Source organism: Vigna umbellata, chromosome 1, assembly GCF_029865625.1.
Source record: "Vigna umbellata cultivar VRB3 chromosome 1, Vumbellata_1.0, whole genome shotgun sequence".
In the NCBI taxonomy this organism is placed as follows: domain Eukaryota; kingdom Viridiplantae; phylum Streptophyta; class Magnoliopsida; order Fabales; family Fabaceae; genus Vigna; species Vigna umbellata.
This window is the reverse complement of record NC_142165.1, coordinates 51,580,305-51,608,051: the sequence shown is the minus strand read 5'-3', so window position 1 is coordinate 51,608,051 and position 27,747 is coordinate 51,580,305. Positions and strand designations below refer to the sequence as shown.

Here is a 27,747-nt window from a genome sequence, read left to right as displayed (position 1 = left end):
CGTTAACATTTCATAAGATTTTAGTAAAGATTTGGTGTTATTACGAATAGTTATTTCCCAATCCCGAATGTTCGTTGCCTAGGGTTATTATACTGCACTTATACTATAACACTTGACTCATATAATTTTAGAACAACAAATCAATTCCATTACTAAAATATGGTATTAATAATACACCTATTTAATCGCACGACCTTTATTACATAAAAATTCTTACAACATTCTTCATATTTATTTGTAATTATTGTTGTTTTTTTTTCTTTCTTTTATGTGATTTTATAAACTCAAAGGTTAACATTTATAATTCAAAAAAGAAGTAACATTCAATAATAGATATAACTTTTTATCCTAATTTTGAACATGTGAATTTGTGAAATGCATTCTCTCCTTTGGCTTCTTTGTGGTTGGACTGCCCCTCTAGTTACATATTGAAACAATATCTCTACATAATTCAAGCTTTTTCTATTAAGTGACTACTTTGGTAAGCATGTCTAATCAATCTTATTAGTGGATCTTCACCAACTCAATATTTATTGGTCTATCATGTTGCATATTCAATAATAGTGAATATCAATGTATTTGTTGTGAAGATGGTATACTGAATTCTTACTAGGTCTTTGAGTACCCATTTCCTTTTATTCCAAAATCTTGGAGAAATCACATCAATTATAATAAATATTTTTTTGATTCTGGCTACTACTATGTACTTTATTTATGTTTTGGATAAAGCAAAACACTTTTGCAACCTTGATTGATATTTCATCCATTTCCTCTGCGGAAGAGGGACATGACTTCTTGCTAAACTTCAAGTTAACCAACAAGTGGTTTGCTAGCTTCACATTCTCTCTATATTGAACCTTTTAATCACTCATTCAACATGCTTCTTTTCTTTTGGGACAACCACAAGTTTAATACTCTCCTAACTTTTTTAATATGCGTGTCAAGAATATATTAAGTTAGTCATAACTCTTTCATATCCAAACACTTTAAATTTCTCTTTATAATGTTTTATCTTTAGAAAAATGATACTTTGACACATAATTTTTTTTGCATTTATTTGATACTACCATTTCTCATTTTTTACTTTATTTTTTTTCTTAAAGATTACAAAAATTCATTCTTTTATAATCATTTTATTATTGTTAGATGTGGCAAATAAAGGTAAATATGTGTCATATTACTATTAGCTTATCTTTAATAATTATTTCCCAACTATCAATATGTCATCCGCATATATTAATAATAGTGTAACAAATTTTCTTTCAAGGATTTTTCTTTGAAATAGTCAGATTGATTTGCAAATGTTCTCTTAGCTTTGAGTCATCACGAAAATGTCAAATTTCTTATATCAATATGCGTAGGTTTTCTCTTAAGACCATATAAACTTTTCTTCAATCGTAATCTTAAAACCCTCATGTTGTATCATTTGTATTTCTTCATGTAAGTTAATGCAATTTTTTTATCTATTTGTTCAAGCTCCAAATTTGTCCAGTTGTCAATCCAAGAATGACACATATTGATGTCATCTTGTCATCTTTACTACATACGAGAAGATTTCATCTAATTTAATTCCTTTCTACTGGATAATTCCTTTAACCATTAGTCATCGTGATTCATGACCATTATTACAAAACAAACATTTTACAATAAACATTTTTGAGTTTTTTACATTAATTAATAATCCGACGTGGATGGGGTGACGTAAATCTAAGCCGGGCTAAAACTCTGATGTAAAAAATTTCAATTTTAAATTGAATTAAACACACTATACGTAAATAAGTGCATACATAATAGGAGAAAATGTCCAAAATTTACGTGAGACCATGCATCAACGAACATAAATTTTATAAATTTTTTTTTTTTGTTTAAAATACGTTTGATTTCAATTTCAAACCAAAATCTAAAATATTAAAAGATGACTAACCTTAGGGTATATGGGTTGTAGTGACTTTGTTCTACCACTTCCACTTAAAACATTGGTGCCAACCACAACTCTTATTAAATTAAAGAGATATATTAGTCATAATTGTCTTATAGTGGTCTAATAATGTAATGAAAAATGTCAAATTTACTCTTATAATGAAATTTTCATTTTTTTTAACTGAATTCTCTATATAGTGAACAAAACTACACCACTAGATAATTCATTGGAATAATTACAATTAACTATTGAGACTTATAATGAATGAGAAACAATTCGTTTTCTTTATATATATATATATATATATATATATATATATATATATATATATTAGTTACTCATCCTTGTTTACAAATATTATTTGATCAAACGTTTGTGTTCATGTATTTTTGCATGGATTAAGGATAAAAATCCATATATTTTGGATTTGCCTTGCTCCAAACCCAATTTGTCCATGCACCTTACAGAGTAAATTATAAGTTAAATGTAATAATGTATATATGGTAAATATATAACACATATTATGACTTATATGGTCAATAGTTGAATGATAGAAACTTTTAACATGTAAGTTCTCTTAACAACTTTCAATGAATTAGGGAAGAAAATGTATATGGGACATTAATAGTATTGACTCCAAATACTCTAAAGTCTCATTGTAACTGTATGTGTTTACTCCTCAACTTGAGTAATATGGTCAAAAGTTTTGAGATGGGATCATCCTTTACTTTTGCCATGTTATCGTCATCAACATGATTTCCGAAAGCCTACTTATCACGAGGAGAAAAATCCTAAGTAAAGAAAAAACATTAGTTTAACATTGACACAAATTATAAGAATAAGAATTTTAAAAATGTAATATATGTGTCCATGCCGAGATTGGCAAGACCAAATGCTTAGGTCAAGCAAAAAATGTGCCTAAACTCTCCCCTCCTAATTGAACATTTATATTGGACAGGGACACTTGAGCAACAACATCTTGACCTTAATTAACCACTACCCATGTCCAATTCGATTATAGAAACATCATGGATGGTTAAGCCACCTTCTATTTCTCGTCTAATTGCAATTGAAAGATTATTTTCAACATATAACTCACATTGGTTTGGTATGAGTACATGTCCAAAGGGTATGAGTATTTAATTTTCCGCTGGTTAATGGAGTATTACAATTATTATGATATCTGACAGATATTTGCTACTAATAATTATTAGTAAATATTTGTTGAATAGTTTTTTTAGTTAAAGTGGTGAAAATAAAATTTATTAATAAAAGAATATACAAGACAAATATTTTTAGACAAATATATGGTGGGTCTACCCGACTTCATTTTTACCTGCATCAGCCCTATTCACATTCTCACACGCCAAGAACCTATTCATCTGCTTACTTTGAGAGACATCACTCTGTGCTCATATATGTAACAAGGATGTCCTATTACACTTAATGAGTGCATGTTCTCCTGCGCAAGCTTGTTAGTGAGTGCATATTGTCTGCTATATATGTATGAGATCCAACTTCCATATCTAAATCCTTGTTGTTTTAGTTGTTAGAACATAGAAAAACATTTTTTTCTTTCTTTTGTAGAAACCAAATTTTCAAGAGCATATATACGAAATAGCATCAAAAGTACTGTTTTTCCTTTCCTGGAATTTTAGCTTGTATCTAATAATCTTCACGACATATTTTTAGTTAAATTTGGAAAATGAATCTATCTCAGTAAATCAAAAGTACACGAACTTTTTTTTTAATTTAATTAAAAATTTAAAAGATTTTATCGAAAGCCTTCATTAATCTGGATAGTTTTAATTCTCCTAAAGCCAATCTATATGGCAGAAAGAGCCAACAAATGATCCATCAGAGCGTCTAGATAGATTTTGTTAGTGTCTGCATGGGTGAATTTTTTATGACAGACGATTCAAATGCATCATATTAAGCACTTTTTATTTGCTTTCCTAATTTTAAAGTCATATAGAAAAAGATAATTTATTTCATTACATGTGTAGGAATCATCCGAAATACGAGAACGGTGACGGAATGCCTTCATCGATTCTGCAAAGAATGCATCGAAAAATCCATGCGCCTTGGGTTGGTCCCTATACTGCAACCTATGCTATTTATCTCATAGATTTAATTGGGTTGGTAAACATATTGGCACCGTGTTGTACTGTTCTAACGAATTCGAACTGGTTTTACTACAGTATCAATGAATGCCCTATTTGTCGTGTGCATGTTCCTAGTCGACGGTCACTGAGAGAAGATCCAAATTTTGATAAACTAATTGCTGCTCTTGTGCCAGATATTGATAAATACGAGGAACAGGTAAGGTGGAGATGTTGAATCTTGGATTGATAAAACTGTTTCTCTGTATAACAAACTTCATGAACTTGGTTTTCTCTTCAGGAGGAATTGGCTTTTCTTGAGAATCGGAGTAGTCATGATAAAGAGGTTCGACTCTTCTCACACATTTTCTAAACACGAATGTTTATTAAAAATAATTCAATGATTGTTTGATGCTTTACAGAATGTTATGTCTCATGATGTACCTCATAATTATTAGTAGTTATTCTCTTGGATACATTAAATAAATAGTATACCCTTTTATTCTTCGGACACACATATTGTAGAGAAATAAAGCTGACACATTATGACAGAGTTCTCAATAATGATAATTTTTATTGAATTTTGACCATCTTTATAATAGGTTGAATTAAATATAAATAATAAAAACTAAAAACAAAATATTAATTGACTCAAAATAAAATTAATTATGTAATATATTTTTATTTTATATTAATAAAATAAAAAATATTGTACTTAAATAAATAAAAAACCAAAATAAATATTACTAGATAAAAAATTAAGATTTCAACAAAATTATTAATAAACTTTAAAAATTGAAGTTTATTTTAACAAATTTTTTTCATAAACTTAAATTTTCTATTTTTTATTCAGTTTTCCATTGTATCACTATGCATTAAGCTTGCATCTTTCAATCAAATTTGGATTTTTCATTTTTTCCATGTTGGTTGTGTTGTCTTTCATTTTAACTGAACCTTCTAATGGTTTAACCAACGTGTTTTTTGTTCAGCCCAACTTCTTAGTAACCTCGACCAACTCCTTTTTGACTTTAGGTGATTTCTCAACAATCTTGGCCGATCACTTAATGACATTGGCCGACTTCTTCATCTCGTCCAAAATTTTACTCATCATAGTTTTCACTATCTCAGTATCCAAGTTTCTCATACCCTAGTTCTTCTCAAACTCTTCATCTTCCTCTTTCCTATTTTTATCTGGTTCAAGAACACTAAATGCTTCCTCCTCCTTGTTTTTAGTCGCCTTCTTCATCTCTTTAAGCTCAATCCTCTATTTATTCATAATCTCATAGCTTTATCCAAAAGCCTCTATATCTGTTGCATCTCTTCATCTTTTTGTCCGAGTTTCTTCTTAAGGTTTGTCTTCTCCTCATTTGTCGCACCATTTATCGAGATCACTTCATCCATTGTTGTGACCAAGCTCTCCATGTCCACACTCTCTACATCCGAGCTCTTTGCCATCAACAAGATTTCATACTCTTCCTCTACATCTTGAGTAAGGAGATTTGTCTCTCTCTTTGTCTCAACCTGACAATACTTTGCAATGTGGTCAACCTTACAGTTGTAGCATTTTCTCGATTTGCACACGTTTACATAGTGACCTGTTGTGCTTGTAGTGCTTGATCGTCGAGTTCCTTCTATTTCTTTTTCTTGTCAGTTCATGGACCTTTAATGACCCAGCTAACTCCTCCACAGTGAGAGCTGACAGATCCTTTGTCTTTTTAATAGTGATAACAATACTTTCAAAATCATCAATCGGATTTCATAATATCTTTTCTGCAGCCCGGTTAGAAGGCACATCTTCTTTGTTCATTCTGAGTTGGTTGACCATCTTTTGCACTTGAGTTATAAAGTCAAACTCTCTTACGAGAGCTTGTACTTGGACTTGCCTCACGTGGATAGCTCCTTTGTATGCCATCTCCTAAATTTACCAGGCTTCTTTTGCTAACTTTGCATTAGCTATTTTCTCAAAACCTGATTTATCCACTGCATTATACAGAAAGTACAAAGCCGATCTATCTTTCACCTGTGTCTTTTTCAATGCAGCAATTTGGGTCACTATCTGGTGTTCATGCTCTACGAGTTCATTGTACCCATCCTCCACTACTTCTCATACTCCTTGGGATTTAAAAAGGACTTTCATCTACACACCAATTGTCGTAATTGATCTTTCCCGACAACTATGGTACACTCATTCCTTGACTACCTTTGTCATTTCTCTCACTAAAAACTCAAGCACTCATTTTTTCTCTCACAATGTTTGACTTTTTTCTCTCGATTTTTTTCTCTCGGTACTCAACCTAGAGCTCTGATACCACTTTGTAGAAAAATAAACATGACACACTATGATTGGACTTTTCAATTCATTGTGATAATTTTCGTTGAACTTTGATAACCTTTAAATAGCTAAATATTACATTAAGCTAAATACAAATAATAAAATCTAAAAACAGAATATCAACTCACTCAAAATAAAAATAACTACTTAATTTATTACTATCTTATTTCAACAAATTAAATCATTACTGATATCAATTCTATTTTATTTCTAATAAAATAAAAATAAATATTATTAGACCAGACTAGTAAAATAAGACTCAAACAAAATTATTAATAAACCTCGACTATTTAAGTTTATCATAACACATATGTCATAGTTTTCGTGAATTGTTTAGAGTTAATATTTTTTTTTCTGGAAGATTCGCTTTGGGTTGTAATATTAATAATTAAAATGTTTATAATTTGTAAGAAGATGGAAGCTATGAGTGTCGAGAATGCTCCAAGTTCGAGTGTCGAGAATGCTCCAAGTGAAAGAGATACATCGCCTAGAAAGAAAAAGGCAAGGGCGATAGCTGTAGCTTTTGAGCGGATGAGGAAGTGCGAAGGTAAAGATAGGAGGGATGGCAGAAAGCTGAGAAATGCAGGTGAAATTCAGGTATCCAATGAAAACGAGGTTTTGAATGATAATAACGCAGGAAAGGAATTGTGTTCTGGTGTGCCAAAAAAAGATGGAGAACGACAAACACACATTCCACAGGAATCTGCTACAATCCACGTGGATAGAGAAATAAGTTCATCTGCAAATTTTCACCAGACCAACACCCTACTCAATGACCAGGTATTTATATCTATTATTTACATTAATAGATAAAATTTTGGCACTTTCCAATTATTTCTTGAAGATCCGTCATTGTGTCCAAATGTGTTCCAACATATAAATGATATTATAAATCCAGTATAAATAGAAGTTTACACTTCTAAAAAAAGTTAAAAAAACTACCGATATATTCATTCTTACTTCTTTCAAAAAATATTAACACATGTATCTAAACCAAGGCAAACCCTAGTTATACTCTTAGTATTAATTAAGCGATTAGTAGATGAAACTTATTATATAACACCCGTAAATGAAATAATCTATATTTCCTAATTTAAAAAATTTAGAAAAAAAAACATGAAAAACAATATTACTGATACCTATATAGAAAAATAGTTCACCTCTAATAATTTCTACACATGATTATGTTTAGGATTTTTGTCGACACAATGTCCTTAAAATTACGAAACCATGTAAAACTATAAACATACTTATCTATATAAACATACATATCTATCTATATATATAACTCATGAAATTAATAATTCAATTTACAGACTACTGTACAATTATATAATTGTTTAAGAGTTGGATGTATTGAATGGATGTGTTATATAATTAAGTGTTCGATGTATTGTATTAGATGGGTTGTAAGACGACACAAATAACTATGCACATTAGCATGAGAACAAGATTAGGTTCGGAATGTCTACATATGATTATGTAAATAGTAATTGTAGAAAGATTGGAATAGTCCACTTATTTCATTTTTCAATATAGTTTTTCATGGTTATGAAAAAAAAATTGTGAATTTATAATTTGTGGTGTAACCATTATATATGCTATGATATTACAAGCAAAAAACTTCAGGTAACAATGTTATTGAACACGCCAGAAAGGTTCCGTATTTGATAATGGTTGTCTGATGATTTTTCTTTGTCTGGCAGAATAATTACCTATACGAACCCTAATTAGGTTTGTGTGTTCTTAGTCAGTTTTTGAACAATAAATTAAATGAATGATGTTTATTCTATTGTTTCTTTGTATGGTTGAACTTGAAACACATTCGTGAAATATTTCTTTTAACTTCCAGGAAAAGAAAAAACAAGAAATAAGTCAAAATGCCAGCATTTCAGAAATATTAACCAATGATATTGCTCATATTGAGGTGGAGAAAGATCATGTTGGAGGTGTACAATCTTTGGGATTTGGAAGTGTTCATAATGTTACGTTTCAATCCACTACAAAATTAAGTGACAGTTTCTCAAATTTTGATTCTGCTTCCAACCCTCAACTGAAGGAAGAAGTAATTAGTCTAAAGGAGAAGCTAGCTATAGTTGAAGAAAATTTCAAAACACTAAAACGTGTTATGCTTAGGTACATAGAAATGAAAGAAGGACATATTCCTTCAGAATTGATTACTATATTTGGTGATACTACTATTGTAGCTGTAAGTATCTTTATCTGTTTTAAATTATACTATACTGTTTAATAATATTGAATGAAATTTAATAAAATATATATTTACAAATGAGGCTGACATGATGTTGTTTTTGTCATAGGATAAAGGAAGTGGATAAGGTGTTCCAACAGACAAAGAAGATCTTGGTTGAACAGTCATTTTCATATATGGAGTATGTCATTATGTTCTTTGTTCAAGGATACGACATATTTTATTTTTTAGTTTTGGTTGATTTATGAAACGTGTAATGATATACATTTGCCAACTTCTTTAGAATTATACTGACATAATGTGGTTTATTTGATAACTCAGAAGTGAGAAGTGTCCTTTATGTATGAAACACAATTCATTTAGGAGTACTGCATTCACTTCTCTTGATGGCATGAGAAGAGGTTTATCTGATTTTACTTTTCGCTACTTTGTAGTATCTGCTGTCAAAATGGGTTGTAACCCGTGAATCAACCCAACTCATCGCAGGTTTGAACTCGGATGGATTTGACAAAAATGTAATTTTTTTATGAGGATTAGTTTTCAACCCAGCTCACTTAGTACCCGACTCATTAGGGTTGAATCCATGGTGAGTCAGGTTGGCTCACCAACCCACCTAATTTAATTATTTATTATTTTATGTTTTAATATTATTAATTAGCATTTTTTTATTATAGGGTAGATGGGGATAAAAGAAATATGTTCCAAGAGAGAAAAATATTATAAATTTATCTATTCAAGGCTCTAATATTATAAATGGACAAGTGATACAAATATTATTAATATTTAAAACTTATTTGTTCGCCTTTTGTGTTTGTTTTTGTATTACGCTTGAATTTTATGATATTCTTTTTTTAATTTTGAATTGTCTTTGAAGTTTAACATCATTTTAGAGTGAAATTTATCTAGATTGGAATTACAAAAAATTATAATATTTTTATTTTTAAAAAAAACTTATAATTGAGCTAGTGAGCCAACCCGTTTAACCCACCAACCCGTGATGAGTCGGACCGGATTCAAATTTTTTCAGCTTGCTAATATGTGAGCCAGGTTGGGTTTGCTCACTAAATGACCAACTCGTGGTGAACCGGACCGGGTCGAGCCGGGTTACCCGTTTTATAAAAATTAGGTTTTTTTGTCACAAAAAGTTCGTGAGACTATCTTTTCTGATGACTTCATATTTTATCATAACATTTTTTTGGTGATTTTTGTTTTAAACGTTTTGTATTGCAATATTTTTTTTTGTCTATGTTAAATGAAGCATATGATACGTGCTACACTTCCCAATACTTTTTTTATTAGAAATTTTTTTTATAAATATTGATTAAATAGCAAAAAAGAAAATGTATAAGTGACAATCATTTTACACATATATATAAATAAGTTAAAATATATCTTAATTCTTAATAAAAATATAGATGTACAAAGTAATATTCATCTTCCAAATACTAACAATATAACATTTAAGTACCCAAATTAAAAATAACAAAGTCAGACGCAACCATAAGAAATATTTACAATATTGTTTTACGTATAATTTATCAATAAAATAAAATAAGGATAATTAAGTTTTAAGACTTTTTTTATTATGTGAGTGGAATTGTCTAAGACTCGTTTTAAAACTATGCATATTTGCTTCACAAAAATCCAATTTAACTCACGGTTTATCTATTTTTTTATGCTTCAAAGTTTCTTTCCATCGATGTTGCTAATCTAAAAGATCAACAATTACTGAACTGTGGTCTAGTGGATATAATATAATTTTCATTCTTATACAAGCAAATATACCGATCAGATGGTTTTATAAAAAATGGGTATTATGAGAGATATAATCAACAAATACGGATATTTAGAAATTATAATTTTATTTAAATAATGTAAATAAAATACAAAAATAATAAAAGAAAGTTGTAAAGTAACGAGTCAAAAACAATTTTTTTTTGTTGTAATAAATATTGTATTAAATATATATGATAATAATATCGTTGACCTATTACCGCACTTATTAGTGTAATAAACTTACACATATACTACTATTAAAGTAATGCAATTTATCGTGAGATTGAGGTTATTTTAATACAAATGTTTGATAGTTTTTAATAATGTGTGAAAAGATATCAAACTCTAATTATTTCTGGGTCTGTGCAAGTTTCTTTATATATGTATTAAATGTTGCAATAAATTGAATATTTTATATCATAAAAAGGGAAAAAAACTTATCAATAATTAATCATAGTCGGCATTACTTAATGATATTTGAATAGAAAATAGTGTATCCTCATTTAAAGAATTTTTTCACGAATTTATTCACACCCCACCACTGATAATTCACAAGTTGATAGAAAGTGTGAACAACGTCAAAATATATATATTTGATATGTGAAATTAAACATTAATAAAGGTATGATAAAATTAAAATAACTCGTAATAATATGTGAAAAGATATATATATTAAATATTGCAATAAATGAATATTTTATATCATGAAAAAGGAAGGAACCTTTTGAATAATTAACCATAGTCGGCATTAATTAATGATATTTGAATAATGATATTTCGTATATAAAGGTAAATATTAATAAATATGGGTGGAATAATTTATAAAAGAAGATTTATATTTATTTATATACTTTAAATTAATCAGTCGATGAGACTTTCAGTAACGTTTTATGATAGGCTTCACGAACATTTCTATCCAACTCATCGTTATATATTTTCAACCTTCTGTCATTTATCCTTGAACGCGTTGTTGAACTCTTCACTTTGCCAGCTTCATTACACAGGTTTGTCTACATAGCGCTTCTAGTTTCAAAGAGTTTTAAGCTTTCGTTTTGTTCACATATAGGATTTGGTTTCAGTGAAAACAGAATGTCAGCACAGAAACGCCCTCATGAGCAACCCCAAGATGAAGCTGGTACGTGCCCTTTCCGTCTGAATCTTCTCAATTCTAATCTTAATTTCATTTATTCATGTCTTTCGTTTGTAATCCTTTTTTTTCCCATTTATTTCTTCTTTGTTTTCTTCAGAATCAGAGCAAAACGGTTCCTTGAGCAACCTGGACAAAGACAAGGAGTACGCTATGCTGTTTACTTTGTTAATCACTGTTTTTGTTTTTTGATCGACCTTTCTGGTGGTTATTTTTATGTAGATTTTGCTGTTCGGTCTATATGCGTGATTCTGTGTCTGTAGTGTAATTTTGCGTTGTGTTTCGGAGTGTTACTGTATGTATTCCATGTGCTTTTCTCTTTATTCAGTTGTTTACTTTGTAATCTTTTGACTTTTCATGATAATCGATCTGGCTGCTTGAATTTCCGTGTCGATTTTGGTTCTACCTCAGCGTGATTCATATAACATAAACTTTAATATGGATTCTACTTGTTTTTGGTAAATCTATTTTTAACATCAGTATGTAGTGACATTTTTCATTGGGTTGCTGCTTTCTTAAGCTAAGAAATGCACAACTTTATAGTAATATAACGTTCTTCAAAACTCAAATATAGCTGGGTGAAAATCGATCACCTCAAATGAAACTGCTTTACAATACTTCTTTGCCATGATTTGTGTGAAAAGTTATGTATTTTTCTTTTCAGCAATACTTTCATAGGATATCAATAAAATCAGTGTCGACCATCTGTTCTAGTGGGTGTCAATTTCTTCTCACAATACATTGACCTAGGACAAGGAGTGGAGAATTTTGCAGTTTTGACAATCATCTCATTAAAATATTAAATATTAATGTTTGCTAATGTTTATTTACAGGTACGTGGTTATGGATTTGTCAATTTTGAAGTGTGGTATCTGCCGAGGTATGTCATTTATTACTGATGCCTTGTTCCTTAAGGTTCTACCAAAGGAAACAATATCAATTTATGAATTTCTGCGTTCCTTAGCTCCTTTTATTATGTCTTGTATCCTCCAGCACCCCGTTATGCATTATGATTAGTGTCCTTTAGTAAAGACTTTATTAAGAAGAGAAATAAAACTGGCATTGTGACATTATTTTGAGCAATTCTATCATTTGAAAATTTTAGTAACAAAAAGCCTTGCCTTGTTTATTATGCAAAAAAAGTTTGTGAAAGTATTATTTCTGATTCCTGTATTGTTCCAAATTCCCGAAATTATCTGAGCTTGCATCCCTTTCATCTTTTATTTTAATTTCCATCGCACCCTTTCTTTAAAAACTCCCAAATTTTATTGGTCATCATTATTTGTCAGCATAATGGATGACAATGCAACAAGCAAGGTTGCTCTATTTTTTTTTTTTAAATTTTCTGTAGTTCCTTCTTTTGTAAATTTTCATTTGAGTAACCACTATATTGTCTGATAGGGTGGAACCTTTGTACACATTTTCAACGACATCCGATAGAAGACATTAAGATAAAGTTTCATTCGAATATCCCATAAGTTATAATATTTACTACTAAACAGTGAAAGTGCAATTGAAATAGAAGAACTTTCAGGATTCATTATAGTGATATTAGATTTGTGCTTGTGCTTAAAAATTATATGTGAACTCATTCATCACATATCCCTTGGAGTGTTCAAAACTATTCTTCAATTCTTTTCAAGAGATAAAAAGGATATTTGATTCTAAAAATTACTTGTCATATAGTCCATTCTAGTTACATGCATGCAATTGTCGACCTTCATCATTTCAAATTATTAAACTTTTCTACAGATTCCATTTTGACAGAAATCTAAGGTAAGATTTAGATTCAAAAGATACCATTTAATTTATAAAAACTTATTTATATATATATATATATATATATATATATATATATTTAGCATAAAGTAAATTTAGTTTACAGAAAAATCTATATCATTTTTCTATTATTTTTCTGCCATAACTAAGTCAAAACTCGTTGAAACATGTTCATATATTGAAACTTTCAGAACATTTTGTGGAAGAGATACATTAATCTTGTAAGTTTTAATTCTCGTACAGACAATCTATGTGGCAATGAACCAACATAATGATCTCTTACAAATTTACCTGTTTTAAATAGATTTTATGTGGCGTCTGCAATGGTGAACCTTTTATAACAATATACTGATGTGTCAAATAATGCAGCATGTAAGGCATATTTGATTTGCTTTCCCAATTTACAAATTATATAGTAAAAGATACGTTATTTCGTTTTATGTGTAGGATTCATTCAGAACACAATGACGCTGATGGAATGCTTACATAAGTTTTGCAAAGAATGCATTGAGAAATCCATGCGCCTTGGGTTGGTCCACAAACTGCAATCTATGTTATTGTCTTACAGATTTAGTTGGGATATCTTAGTTTATTTTTACAAGTGCTAATGGATCCAAATTGGTTTTATTGTAGAGTCAATAAGTGTCCTGTTTGTGATGTTCATGTTGATAGTCAATTGTCACTGAGAGAAGATTCACAATACGATGCTTTAGTTACTGCCATAGTGCCACATGTTGTGAAGTACAAGAAAAAGGTAATAAGATGGAAATGTTGTATAGGATTAAAAAATATCTTTATATGAATAAAAAAACTCATGAACATGGTTTTCTGACACAGGGGGAAGTGGCTTTGCGTGTGCCCAGGAGGACAAATGATCAAGAGGTGCAACTTTGCTAAAAAAAAGTTTTGATATTTAAATGTTTATTAAAAATTGGTTAGATTTGTTTTTAGTTTTCGATTTTGAAAAGAAATTAAAATTTGTTATTGTCCAAAACTTTGATATATTTTAGTCTTTAAACTTTTAAAATAAATGAATGCAATTTTTTAAAATTAATTATATTAAATTTATTTTACATGTGAAATGCTTTTCATACTAGTATAGTATGAATTGTTTATTTTATTTTATCTATATTTAGTTCAATGTCAATTGAGAAATATATTTGATATGTTAACGTAACTAGGTTAAAAGAATTATATCTGTTTATTTTTAAAGTTAAAAAATCAAAATGTAGTAAAATATAGAATATGAACAAATTTTAATTTTGAATAAAAATTCAAAGATTAAAAATATATTTAACTTTTAGAAATAACCAAAAACTTATTTAACTTTACAAATAACGACATTTATTGTTTTTGTTACTTTATCATGCAAGTTATGAAGAGGCCTTGAATAACAAACTATAGTAATGTTTTTTCTTCTAACCATCCACTCTTTAGGTTATAATTTGAATGTTTTACGTTTGAACAATAACTTTTTAGAGTTATTCTTATTGAACTACAAGGTGTTTCTCTTTTTCTTTATTTTACATTGAGTATACCATTTGTAATACCAACAGGCAAGTTTTCAACAGAGTAACGCCAGTGTTAGTGGCGAGAAGGCTAGGAGTAATCGTCTCGCCAAGTTTGTTGATCATCTACGTAAATCTGATGAGAACGTTGACGAGGTATTTTTTTTTTCTTTTTTCTAATAATAATTGTTTATACATTACTAGTACTGGACTATAGACTCTACAAGAACTTCTAGCTTTCAAGGTCACTCTGGCTAGAAGTAATGAAGGCATCTTTCTCATAAACGAAGGCATCTTTCTCATAAACGAAGGCATCTTTGCTTTTACATGGAGTTGCTACTTCCATAGTTTCTTAGATTTTATTATAGTAAACTTTCTATAAATTTGTATCACAATCTAACAATATTTATCAGCAACGTTGTTAAGTTCTCTTTCTTTGTATGTTTCTGTAATGGGCATTGGCACTGTTGCAATGATACAATGACTAGGTCTTGTGTTATTTCAGATGGAGATTCACCTTGTGCTTATCTCTTTGGATGAGCAAAGGATACCGAGTTTGCAGGAACCATATCTTTTATGCAGGCCTACTTGCTCAGTGAAGACACTGTGCAAGGTTATATATCTCTCCATGTAAATCATTTTTGTGTGCTATATTTCATATTAATTCTGATTGGATTTCTATGTGCAGTATGTTGAAATCAAAGCTGAGCTGCAGGCGGATCAAGTTGAATTATTCTTGATAGAAGAATCAGAAGCCAATGTTGTAACTGGTAACATAACCATTGATCCAGACAAGGACAAATTGCGTCTTCTGCAAGATGAAGAAACTTTGGCTCAACTCTACACTCCGAATGTCACCAACTGTGGTCATCTGGTAAACTCTAAATGTAGCCTACAAAAACCTTTTAATAAATATTATGTGAAGAATGTAAGCAAATAAAATATAATGATATCATCTTATAGGTGGAACTTAGATTATATATATGGGTGTGCGTCTGTGTCTTTTCAAAAGAAGGGATTTTAGTGTCCTTTTTCTGACGTAAAGTATAAGGCATAATTAGATACTTATGTTTTCTCTTTTATAGTACTGTTGCTACCTTGTTAGCTTTCCTTCTTTTATTATCTCATTTTTTTTCTTCTTGAATTTGTTATTTGCAGCTCCTAGCTTATAAGATGAAGTAGTGGAATTCGTATGCTTGGGATTAGCAGATGATGATGAAATAAACCCTTGAACTATTATGTGTATTTGAATAATTAAACAGAACAGTAAAATGTCTGGTTGTTTTTTCCCTTTTAATAATTTTTTCCCATGTTGGAGAAAAAGGTTCTCAACATTTTCGGTTAGTCAGAACCGTGGATATGTGGAGACCTTACAGTGTATCGACTTTCGGTGTTCCAAACTATTTCACAAATATTTTGGTTAAGAATATATGCATGAAGTTGTATTTGGTAATCTTTTAGTGCTATCAGTATTAGGTTTTATTCATATTTTCATGGATTTTGCAACTTTTATCTGTCTAAAGATAGGACGTATATTTAACCTTGGCATATTTTAAAACACAAATTCGGAATTTGATTTGTTCAATCTTCATCCGATAGTCACAATTCTCATGATTTTATGTATGCAATCTGGTTTGGTTGACATCCTAAGTTTGAACAATATTAACCTTTTGTTGTAAGTTGGATGTAACTTTGTAGAAGAGTCTATCCTCATGTTTTTGGTATGATTAAGGCATATATTTTGTTTTGATAAATCAACCTCAACATTTTTAGTTTAAATTTCAGTTGTTCTGTCCAACAGTCACTATTGTGTTGATTATTTTAATAAATGTAAGATTTATTGCAACCAATCTGATCCCCCGTGATGATGTTGAGTTTCATAAAATTAGTTTCTTATCATGGTTAGTAATTATAAAGGAAAATGTTTCGCCGTGCACTTTAATTTGTTGAATACCATTATTGCAACACTTTAGAAGTGTGATGTTTTGGAGTTCCAAAAGAGAGTATCAATCATCTCTTGTTAAACCTATGTTAGGATACAAACAAAAAGTCTCACATTGGATGAAAACAAGAAATGAGCATAAGTTTATATATACATAAGATATCTTCAATAATAAGAAGTCTTTAAACGTAGTATAAAAAACAAATCCGTGAGTGTTTGATCCAGAGTATAAACCTATGTGTGTTAACCCTCCCTACAATTTAAGATGATATTTTTGAATATTTGAACCGGATTTGTCAAGCTCATAATGGAGATATCAAAACTCAGTGTGAGGTGAATACCATAAGTTATATGGTCTCAACACACACTAATATGATTTTTCTTTTTTTACATATAATATTTTAAATTTTTTATGTTCATTTTATGTTAGACATAGATTCGAGAAACATAAATTTTTACATTTGGTAAAATAACAAACATAAATTATGTCTCTTGCATTCATATGAATAACATAGTGTGTCATCCTTGAAACATGCCAATAGGGAAGAATCCCTAATGGTTGATGAAAAACAAGGACATAGTAAGGTTGAACTTAGCTTCTGGTGTTAGGGTAAAGTTAAATGTGATAGATTTGATTAAATTATTTTTTTGTTGAAGAGCTTTGTCTATTTTAGAGTGCAAAGATGAGTATGAGTAAATTAATGTAGTAGTTATTAGACAATAATAAGAATAAATGGTAGAGTTTATGACTTTGTAGGTGAAAAGCCAATATGTAAGTCTATAAATTGTAAGTATTTGATTGACATATAGTGTTACCAGAAGAATATTAAGAAAATATTATTGAAAATCATTTTTTCCTAAAAAATTGGTACCAGCTCGTGGTGGTTGAGGCCACATAAAGCCTTGTGAAGACAACAAACTGTGGAGTATTGGTGGAGAAATATGAAGATTATTTCATATCTCATCTCTATTGAGAAAGACATTATTTTCATGAACTTTGATGCACTTGAGACTTGTTGTAATGACCAAATGGATTCCTTACACCCTAGAACTTATGCAAAAGCATATTTAGAATTAAAACAAAGCCATTTGATCATTGGACTCAAAATTAGGTTCATTAAGTCCATTTGACAGTTCCAAAAGTACCTAAACTCAAAACAACACTTTCTAATCCATATATCAGTTTACCAACTACATAACCAACTCTAATTACACTTGTTAGCATCCTTCCAACACCTCAATTTCCTTCCAGCCATCCTACTTTCAATTTCCAACACCTAAACCTCCAAAATGAACTAAGAAACTCAATCTATGATGTAATTGTCACTTCTATGATAAATTTTTCTAGGTTTAAACCCTTCCTTGGTCCTCATTTTTGTATGAAAATCTCAGTTTGGTCATCATTTTTTCATCTATCTCAATTGGGTCATATTTTTTGTAAAAATGAACACATTTTACCCTAACCGTTAAATTGTAACAAACGGCGTTAGTTGGTGCTGACGTGTTGCATAATTAATACGCTGATGTCAAAATATTTTATTACGTGAAATTTTTATTTAATTTGAGAGATTATGACATGACAATCTTTAATTAAATAAACAATGGTGATTTGAAAGGCCACGTGGTGATGTTTTGATTAGAACCAGATCTTCTCCTCCCTCCCCCTCTGCTTCCTCCCCCATTGTTGCTCCACCGGCGCCACCCACCATCTACAACACAATCACAGACCAAAAAAATGCCATTCTTCTCGATTCAGTTGCAGATACACATTAATTTGAGAGATTTCAGATGAACTGTAACAACGTTGAGTTAAGATAATGATTAAGAATAATGGCATTGTTGATTTAACGACAATAATTTATGAAAGTTAGCAGATGTCAAAATATGAGGAGGGAGAGAGCCATTTTTCAATTCCACGTCATAATTAGTGAGGCACGAGTGTCTGAAAGAGGCAAATGTTGTGCAGACCAGCTATAAGAGTTCACAAATTTTCAGGTTTCTGTTTTCATAAAAATTTTAATCCCTAATAAGGTAATTTTCCCTCTTTTAAATAATATTCAATGAAATTTTTATCTGACTCTGAGATCATCTTCCTCACTTCCAGATCAGCGGAAAAATAAACCATTTCTTTTTGACAGTTTGAATATTGCGATCCCGGATTTCTTCCCAGTGTCGGATTTCGGAAAACCCTACAGGGCCAATCAGAAACCCTAGATTCGTCCTCATTTCTGGAGAATTTTTAAGTGTAACATGAATATATTTCAGTTGATTTTTCAGGAGGCGCGAGTTTCATTCGGTTCTGTTCTTTGTGTTATTTCGGGATCTTGAATAACCACAAAGGGGAATCAACTTTGTTTTATTCCTATTGTTATTGTTTATTTGTTTTTTTTCCCATTTTTGAGTTGGAAGTGAGAGTGGGATTGATGAGAGTGCATTGGGAATTGGTGGCGTTGGATTTTGTTGCGTGGATGAATGCGTGATTTGGGTGGAGAGAAAGAGAAGGGCGAGGAATGAGTGGGGCATAAATGTCTGCTCCATTTGGTATTGGAATTCGTTCTGGAAGTTATGGGTCTTTGGATAAACAGGTACAGAACGACTCTGCACGAAAGGCAACAAAGATGCTCAAGGAGAAGGAGAAGGAGAGGTTGTTCCTTTGGATCTGCAAGTTCGCTGGTCGCAAGAAAGTCGGAATGCTCTTCCTCTGTCTCATCTCTGCTGCAGTTTTCATCTGGGTTTTGTATGTTGGAAAAGGTTCTCTCACTCTCTCCTTTTTCCTTTCATTTCTTTATTTATTTATAGTTGTTGTGTTAAATTGTAATTATGTGACAACGGTGCCATGTCATAATCTCTCAAATTAAATAAAAATTCCACGCAATAAAATATTTTGACATCAGCGTATTAATTATGCAACACGTCAACACCAACTAACGTCGTTTGTTACAATTTAACGGTTAGGGTAAAATGTGTTCATTTTTACAAAAAAATATGACCCAATTGAGACAGATGAAAAAATGATGACCAAACTAAGATTTTCATACAAAAATGAGGACCAAGGAAGGGTTTAAACCATTTTTCTAATATAAACCCGTGGACAAGTTCTAATTGACCTTATAAAAGACTTCAAACTCTTCAAAACAGTTTATACACCCTTGACTAAAAAATGTCACTACTCAAAACCATAATTTACACTAAAACACTCTAAAACTTCAACAAATCACTACCCCTTTATTCCAAAACAGATTTAAATCCATCAACACCTCTAACAAGTCTTTTATTACTCAATAACAGCCTCAAGTAGTATTCTTACATCAGTCCTTATTTCTTAAATACACTCATCAAAACCCCTATTTTTGACCTTGACTAATTATTGATTTTATCCCTTTATACTCCAACCATTTTGAATTCAATTTATCACATCAATATAACTTAATTACACACTAACATATTTCAACATGAATTTCATATAGTACCAAACATTCAATCATCAAACAAACATTGATTATTATTCAAACTCAAACATTACTAGAACAATCATTTCAAATACATGCAATTCAAATTATACTACATAAAGATACTAAATTCAAACCACCAAAATAATCTAAAACAAGGTTTAGCTCCCCTTATCTCAAAATAAATTGCCCGACTCAAAGAATGCTCTACCAATTACTTTAAACGCAAGGAATCTTTAGACGAACTTACGAAACATCAAATTGGAAACGGACAGGGTCCTTAGAACTTTAGATTAACCAAGAATGAGTATGGAAAACATGATCACACATGCAACTACTTTAATTTCTTCTAAAAATATATTAGAAACGAGAGAGGAAAAAAAAAATAATAAAAACTTACTTGCTTTGTGATAGAAATTGATTGACTAGAATTGTAGACCTTAACGCCATGATCGTCTAGACACTTTCTGATCATCAAATAGAATACTTAGGAGTCAGAACTCTTAGAGAAAGGATAGAAAACTTTAGAAAAATGTTTTCTAAAGAGATAATATATTTTAAAATAATAAAACTAGTTTATAACAAAACTATTTATAATAAAATAATTTAATATTAAAATAAGTCACGTTATTTTTAAACAATCACTACTCCTAAAATACAATTTTATGAGATTACATTAATAAATAAAAGTTTTAAATAATTATATATATATATATATATATATATATATATATATATATATAAAAGAAAAACAGTTACAAATTAAATAAAATAACGTAGTTTATATAATTAAGTAAAAGATAGTCAACATTTATCCTCAAACGTGTTTGTATTTTTATTTTTTCTATTTTGGTAAAAATATATTTTAATTACCAGATGCAGAAATTTGAAGATAACTTCATTTAAATAATATACTAATACCATTAAAAGAAGAAAAGTTGTCAAAACTACGCAGAAACAATACGTTATTGCAATTAAATTAAAATGTTGTAAAATATTTTTTTGTTGAGTAATAAATTTAATTTAATACTTTTACAATTTAATTAAATCTTGTAATAAATATTTTTGGTAAATAATTAATTGGTTTATATAATGTATTAAATGTTGTAACAAATTTAATATTTTACATGATAGCCAGCAAAGATTAATTAATATATTTGTGTGTTACATTAATTATCTTCAATAAAGAATTTTTCATTCTCAGCTGATCATAATAAATTTAGGTTTTTATAAAATTATTTTAATACAATTTCATTACAGAAGCTTACATTTCGCGTCAACAGGTTAGTGTCCCTGACATTTTACACGTGGCATGTTCTGATTGATTGTATAAACTTAGGTAGAAGTCATGGTGTCACTATTTATGCAGCACTTTGGCACCTGGTGTCTCTCTATGGTTGAACGCGTTGTTGAACTCTCACTTCGCCAACTTATCCTTGTTTCGCTTCGTAGCACTGCTAGCTACGAAGCGTGTTAAGCTTTCATTTCCTTCATAGATTTTCATCGGAGACAAAACAATGTCAGGACTGAGCCTCCCCGACGAGCCTCCACCGGAGCAATCCCGAGAAGAAGTGCAATCTGAAAATGAAGTTGGTATGTGTCATGTTCCTCTGAATTAAGTCTGGATTTGCATAACTGCTTCTTCCATTTTAATCCCAATTTCACTGTCTCAGTGTATCATTTGTGATTTTCATTTTTCATTTCTTGCTTCCTTGTTTTCTTCAGAATCAGATCGAAGAAATTCATCGAGCGACGAGGACTTGTAGGTTAAACTGATCCATCGTTCTGCATTTCTTCAGTCATTTACTTCACGATAAGCTGTTTTCGTTTTTGATCGGTTTCGCTGCTTCTTAAATTTAATGTTAATTTCGATTCTGCTTGGAAATGGTTCGTTTTGTGTTTATGGTTTTGTGTGTTGTGTTTTAAAGCGTTTGTTGTAGTTTTCGCATATAATTATGAGTGATGCACACGTTGTCTCGTGCGTTTTTTCTCTGGTAGTGGATGATTGATTCAATTAGGTGTTGAATCCTTCAACAAAGATGGTTACTTTTGTTGACTTGAGCATGAGTTGGATTTATGCATGCTCGGGGTTAGTTTGTTGGTCATTTTCCTGTGTGTTTATGTGTAGTGGGGAAAGGATTTTTTTCAAGAATGAAAGGTTAATTAGTGTGCAAAAACACATCAAGAATCATTGGGAATTAGACCAAAACTTATATAGACAACAAAGATTAGCATAAAAAATTTAGTAAAGTGGAAAATAGGAAAGTCATTTATGTTTTTGAGAGACTTAAAATCTATAATGTTTGATCCTATCCATCAGACAAAAGCTTGTCTGTTAACAATACCATACGTAGTTCCTTCCATACGTAGCAAACATCAGTTAATTCAGGACTCCATAAGCTAGTCTCACATTTCATCACCTTTACTACCAAGAGCATGTCCTTCATTTCTATCCTGCACTCATGCTTGAAGAGCTATTAATTAGCTACAAGAAAAGGTGTATTTTCCAAGGATGTCCAATAGTTCCTACGAAATGATCTTCGAGATTTCGGCCAGAGTAAGAATTCGCCAAACGTGAATGACTCCTGAAGCAGAAAGTAGAACACCTGGTAGATAAAGAAATGAAACACATTCAAGCCAGATAACACTCCAAATCAATACATGTAGCATTTTCCAAAGCAAAAATAATAGCTAAGATATCTCTGCAACAAAGCATAAAGCCCTCCAAAAAAAATTGTCTTGACTGTCACGACCACAACAAGCATCACCAAGGTTGCCGAGAATAACATATTTTATATGGAGTTCACCTAGGGTTAAAATGAGCCCCAAATAGTTCACCTAGGGTTAAAATGAGACCCAATAAACAAAGACGTTCAATACTATTTTATATAGTATGAGATCCTTACAATTTAGATACGAAAACACTTAAAGAACTTTTAGCTAGCTGAACCAAATCAATTAGATTGATATATAGATCATCACCTAACGTAAGAGTAATACTATACATATGCTAGATCAATGTGAATTAAATATGAATATATGCAACAAAAATGTTGTACAAGCCAATCATATATTTAATATGGCTTTTAGGTAAACTTAAATTGAATAAATTAAATATATTAGTCATTGTGGATTGTCAATGTATTTAACGGTTTTTATCTATTTTGAGTACAACTATAAAATAAGAAATAAGTGAGTTTTAAATTGTATTATTGATTGCATAATGAAACAACAAAATGGAAATGTGAATCAAGTTATTCATCAAAGTTTGTTTTCCTAATAAAGTAGTATTAAGAGCCAGTTAATTTGAGTGCCTACGTGAGGAAAAAAAAGAAAGATGGTCAATTCCAAATAGTGGGTTCCTATCCCAATTGACAAAAACGGTTAACTGCGATAATTGGAGTCTCAAAATGAAAGTTTTTTTTTTAAACCCAAGAAAATTGAGATGGTGGAAAATGGTTATGTAGACCAAAAAACACAACAAAATGGTCGAATGTCCAAATGAATGCATTGAGAGCAGCGCGTACGAACGGCATGGCAACTTTGTACATTTTGTACCAAGTTGTGAAGGATTCTAGTTTAGAGAAAATTGTAAGTGTAAAATCTTTAAAAGAAGTGTCGAACATTCTAGAGAAGACGTATAAGGCGGATGATCAAGTGAAGCATGTCTAGCTTTAAAAACTCAAAAGCAAGTTAAAGAGCATGAGAATGAAGGAAACAAAAGGAATGGTCGAGTACATAACTCGATTTGAAACTATGGTGAACCAACATGGAAGAAATGGAGAGACTTTGTCTACTAAACAAATTGTGGAGAAGATTTTGAGGTAGTTAAATAATGACTTTGAGAACATGGTGTGCACAAAGGAGTCCAAGAACCTATTATAGCGCTCACAGTTGAAGACCTTGTCAGGTTTCTTGAGGCACACAAGTAGCGGAAGAAGAAGAAGAAGAAGAATAAGGCACATTACACTTAGAACACTCAAAGTAGATGATGGTACTGATTAGGCATATGATGCAATCTTGATGGTAGAAGTTGAGGACAAAAGAAGAGAAAGAGCAGTCGAATCTAGCACAAAAGAGGAAGATGTCTATGGAGAGGAGGTCGGTCAAACATTGAGTGCTTCAAATGTGTCAAGTATGGCCATTATGAAAAGGAGTAACACTCAGATAAATGCTTTAGTTGTGGCAAGATCAGACATTTTACTAAAAATTATTGATTTGATGAAAAGAAAAGACGACCAACCTCATAGAAAAAGTTGGAAAAGAAGTGTTGTTGTTGGTGGTCACACGTAGCTTGGGGGACCATGAACAACCAATTGAATAACTTGGAAGGACAATCGAGTAGCATGAAGAACTCAACAAGACAGTTTAGTAGCGTGGATAGGTTAGCAAGAAAATCGAATAAGTTGGAGAGATTGATAAGATATACAAATAGCTTGGATACGCGGTAGAGTTTGTAGAGAGCCTCAACAACTATGTGGAGAAGTGAATAGCCTAGATAGCTTGGTAGAACAAGTGAACAACTTAGTGGAGCATGTGAAAAGCTTGAGTACCTCGGTGGGGGTTCTTGGGTAGCTTAGAGAGTTTGACAAAGAATGTGAAAAACGTGATTGAGGATGTAGATAGCTTGGTGGGGAGTTTGAGTAGCTCGATAGAGCATGTCAATAACTCTGATAGCTCGATGGAGAATCCTAATAGCTCGATAAAGAATTCGTATTGTTTGAATAGTAGACAACTCAAAAAGAGCTCAATGTATTGATGTGAAGTGTGAGTTGTCAGATCTCTCAAAAGGAGTTTGACATATTAACAAGAATTTGACTAAAAACAATTTGACAAAGAACAAATAAGAACCAGTATGACCACCGAGAATGCAAAGAACAAGTTGACCACAATAAAAGTACTACAAATGAAAAAAAGAAATGAACTATAAGTTGGACACGAACATAACGAATAATCTAATTATTAACGAAAGAAGAAAGCACTATCTGCATTGGACATGACGAAATTGGGACGAAGAGTAGAAGAATCGAGAGGAAGCAACATTTAAATTTATAGTCATGTTTTGTTAGGTAAAATTAAATGGGATAAAATTAAATATATTAACTCTGGTTAGTAGTTAATATATTAATCGTTGTGGATGATTACTATTTTATAATTGTTATAGATAGTTAATATATTAGTCAGTTGTAGAAGTTAATGTATTAGTCGTTTTTATATAGTTTTGTCTATTTTTAACACAACAATAAGAAATATGAGTTTATAAATTGCATTATTGATTGATGGCATGAATGAAACAATAACATTAAAATGTGAATCATGTTATTCATCAAAAAAATTATTTTTCTAACATGGCTAGTTGGCAAATGTATGATTGATAATATGGGTAAAATGTGTATTAATATTATTGAATTTACTCTCCGTAATGTTATTGAATTTTCCTAACAATTGGATATTTTTGTTTTGTTATCTACATTTTGTGTTAGAGTAAGAAATATTGTGATATGTATATCTGACTTTTATATAAAGAGTTGAAGTATTTATTCAACTTTTTATTTCTATCAAAAGAAAAATGCTGAGTTTTGCTTTACCCTATGAAAATGTAATGTAGAATGCGATTACATCATAACCAGAGGAAAAAAACATGTTTGATTAAAAGGAAATATGTTTTAGTTTTACAGCATGATGTAAAACCCTTTTCTTAACATGGATGTTATTTTCTTTAGCATGAACTTCGAGGGGAAGGCATATATAAATTACACCAACTTGACATTTTGGGTGTTTATTTACAGTTGTATGGAAATAGACTTGTCAGATATAAGCGAGGATCTTCAGTGTCCTATCTGCCTAGGTATGAAATAGAACGGTTGGTAGATTACTTAATTATTTTTTTGCTATAAATGTGTTTCTCTTAAACATGCTATATTCAAGCCTTAATATATTGCTTTGCTGATTTTTTGTGGGCAATTTATAAATAAAAACTTATGATATATCTAAATTTCATCAGTTAATTGCCATTACATTATGTTCATTAGTCATGCCCAAATATTACATTTGTAAATGGACATAAAAAATATATTATGCAAGTAACCCTGTAAAGTAACCAGATCATTAACATGTTTATAGTCTTGCACTGTAGTATAACGGTGATTTATTTTTTTAATAAAAAATAAAAATCTAGAGGGATAATTTATTTGATTAACCGGTTATAATGTGATTTAAGTTTAATCTCTATAAATAATTTATATCACTTTCAATGCAAAATTCAAAAAATTTATAAATCTTGATTCTTATATAATATTTAATATTTTTATATTTATTCAATGTGAGATTTAAATTAATATTTAATTTTTTTATAATTTGAAATTAATAAAATGTTTTACGGTGACTCCAAACACAGGTATAAATCTAAGGTAAGATTTTGGTAATTAAACACATAGTTCTATTTCTTTCCTGATTTAATGTGAAATGTGACAATACATGTTAATGTGTTTGGGAGATTATATAAATATATATAGCAAATAAAGAATAAAAAGCATTTTTTTATTTGTATTCGTAATTTTTGAAATCATATAAAATGGTTGATTTCATTTTATGTGAAGGTGTAATTCGAAAAACCAAAATTGTTATGGAATGCTTGCATCGGTTTTGCGGAGAATGCATTGAGAAATCCATACGCCTTTGGTTAGTCCTCAAACTTGCAATTAATACGTCATTATCTCTCAGAATTTTTTTGACAGTGTTGTCGTAGGTTTTGTAATATTTGGAGTGGTTTGAGTGCAGCAAGAATGAATGCCCAGTTTGTCGTGAACATTATCCTGGCGGATGCACACTAGGGGATGATCGCCACTATGATCATCTCATTTCTATCATCCATCCTGATATTGCAGAGTACGAGGAGGCGGTAAGACAATATTTTAAACCTTCGATTAATAAATGCATTGATTTATGTGAATTAATGATTCATGTTCATGCTTATGTCTTAGTAATTTTCAAATACGGATGTTTAATAATTAAGATTTCCATGTGGCAGTCTTTCCGACGTCAAATAAAAGAATTGGAGAGGAAACAGAAGGCCAGGGCAACCGCTGTAGGGTTTGCAAGGAGACGCAGAACAATCAGAAAAGACTGAGAAGACAGAAGCTGAACCAAACAAAGAATCTGCCATATGTGTTGCTTTCAACCTTTAATTTTATGTTTTTCGGTTACTTTATGCTAGTTTTCATCATCTTTGAACAATGTTTATTCAACTTCCTTTTAAATATCTTTGTTCTCAATATTGACTATTTTCCTACTTTTTATAACAACATTATTATATTATATAATTTTTCATCCTGTTGGGACTTTATGAAGCAATACATATAGTCTTTAAGTCATTTTACCAACTTTAGAGTCTTAAACTACTGTTCTTAATGAACTATTTTATGTTAAAATGAAACATATGGGATCGATACTTTGTATAATGAGTCCTTTCTTAAATCAGGTAACTCATTTGATAAATATTTTTTAGAGAATAAATTAAATATTTTATATTAAAAAAGTTTCTTACAAATGTGCCACGTTATCAAGCAGCACAGATTCT

The 27,747-nt window shown here is 30.5% G+C and overlaps 2 protein-coding genes across 3 annotated transcripts; both read left to right on the top strand.

The window, feature by feature from the left end:
• Positions 1–11,223: 11,223 nt before the first annotated feature.
• On the top strand, positions 11,224–16,230 carry LOC148205706 (putative E3 ubiquitin-protein ligase RING1b). 2 transcript variants are annotated; one of them, XM_088111749.1, is made up of 11 exons: positions 11,224–11,347; positions 11,423–11,478; positions 11,591–11,636; positions 12,324–12,370; positions 13,717–13,798; positions 13,903–14,023; positions 14,107–14,151; positions 14,841–14,933; positions 15,283–15,390; positions 15,466–15,651; positions 15,936–16,230. In XM_088111749.1, the coding sequence occupies exons 2-11, from the start codon at positions 11,433–11,435 to the stop codon at positions 15,957–15,959; spliced, it is 798 nt and encodes a 265-aa protein (XP_087967875.1). In that variant the 5' UTR covers positions 11,224–11,347; positions 11,423–11,432; the 3' UTR covers positions 15,960–16,230. The 2 variants fall into 2 exon arrangements, with proteins under 2 accessions (XP_087967875.1, XP_087967868.1); XM_088111742.1 differs by having other exon boundaries at positions 14,826–14,933.
• Positions 16,231–21,574: 5,344 nt separating this feature from the next.
• LOC148205705 (putative E3 ubiquitin-protein ligase RING1a) lies at positions 21,575–27,460 on the top strand. Its single transcript, XM_088112909.1, has 6 exons — positions 21,575–21,761; positions 21,894–21,930; positions 25,958–26,016; positions 26,768–26,849; positions 26,949–27,069; positions 27,199–27,460. The coding sequence occupies exons 1-6, from the start codon at positions 21,686–21,688 to the stop codon at positions 27,295–27,297; spliced, it is 474 nt and encodes a 157-aa protein (XP_087969035.1). The 5' UTR covers positions 21,575–21,685; the 3' UTR covers positions 27,298–27,460.
• The last annotated feature ends 287 nt before the right edge of the window (positions 27,461–27,747 follow it).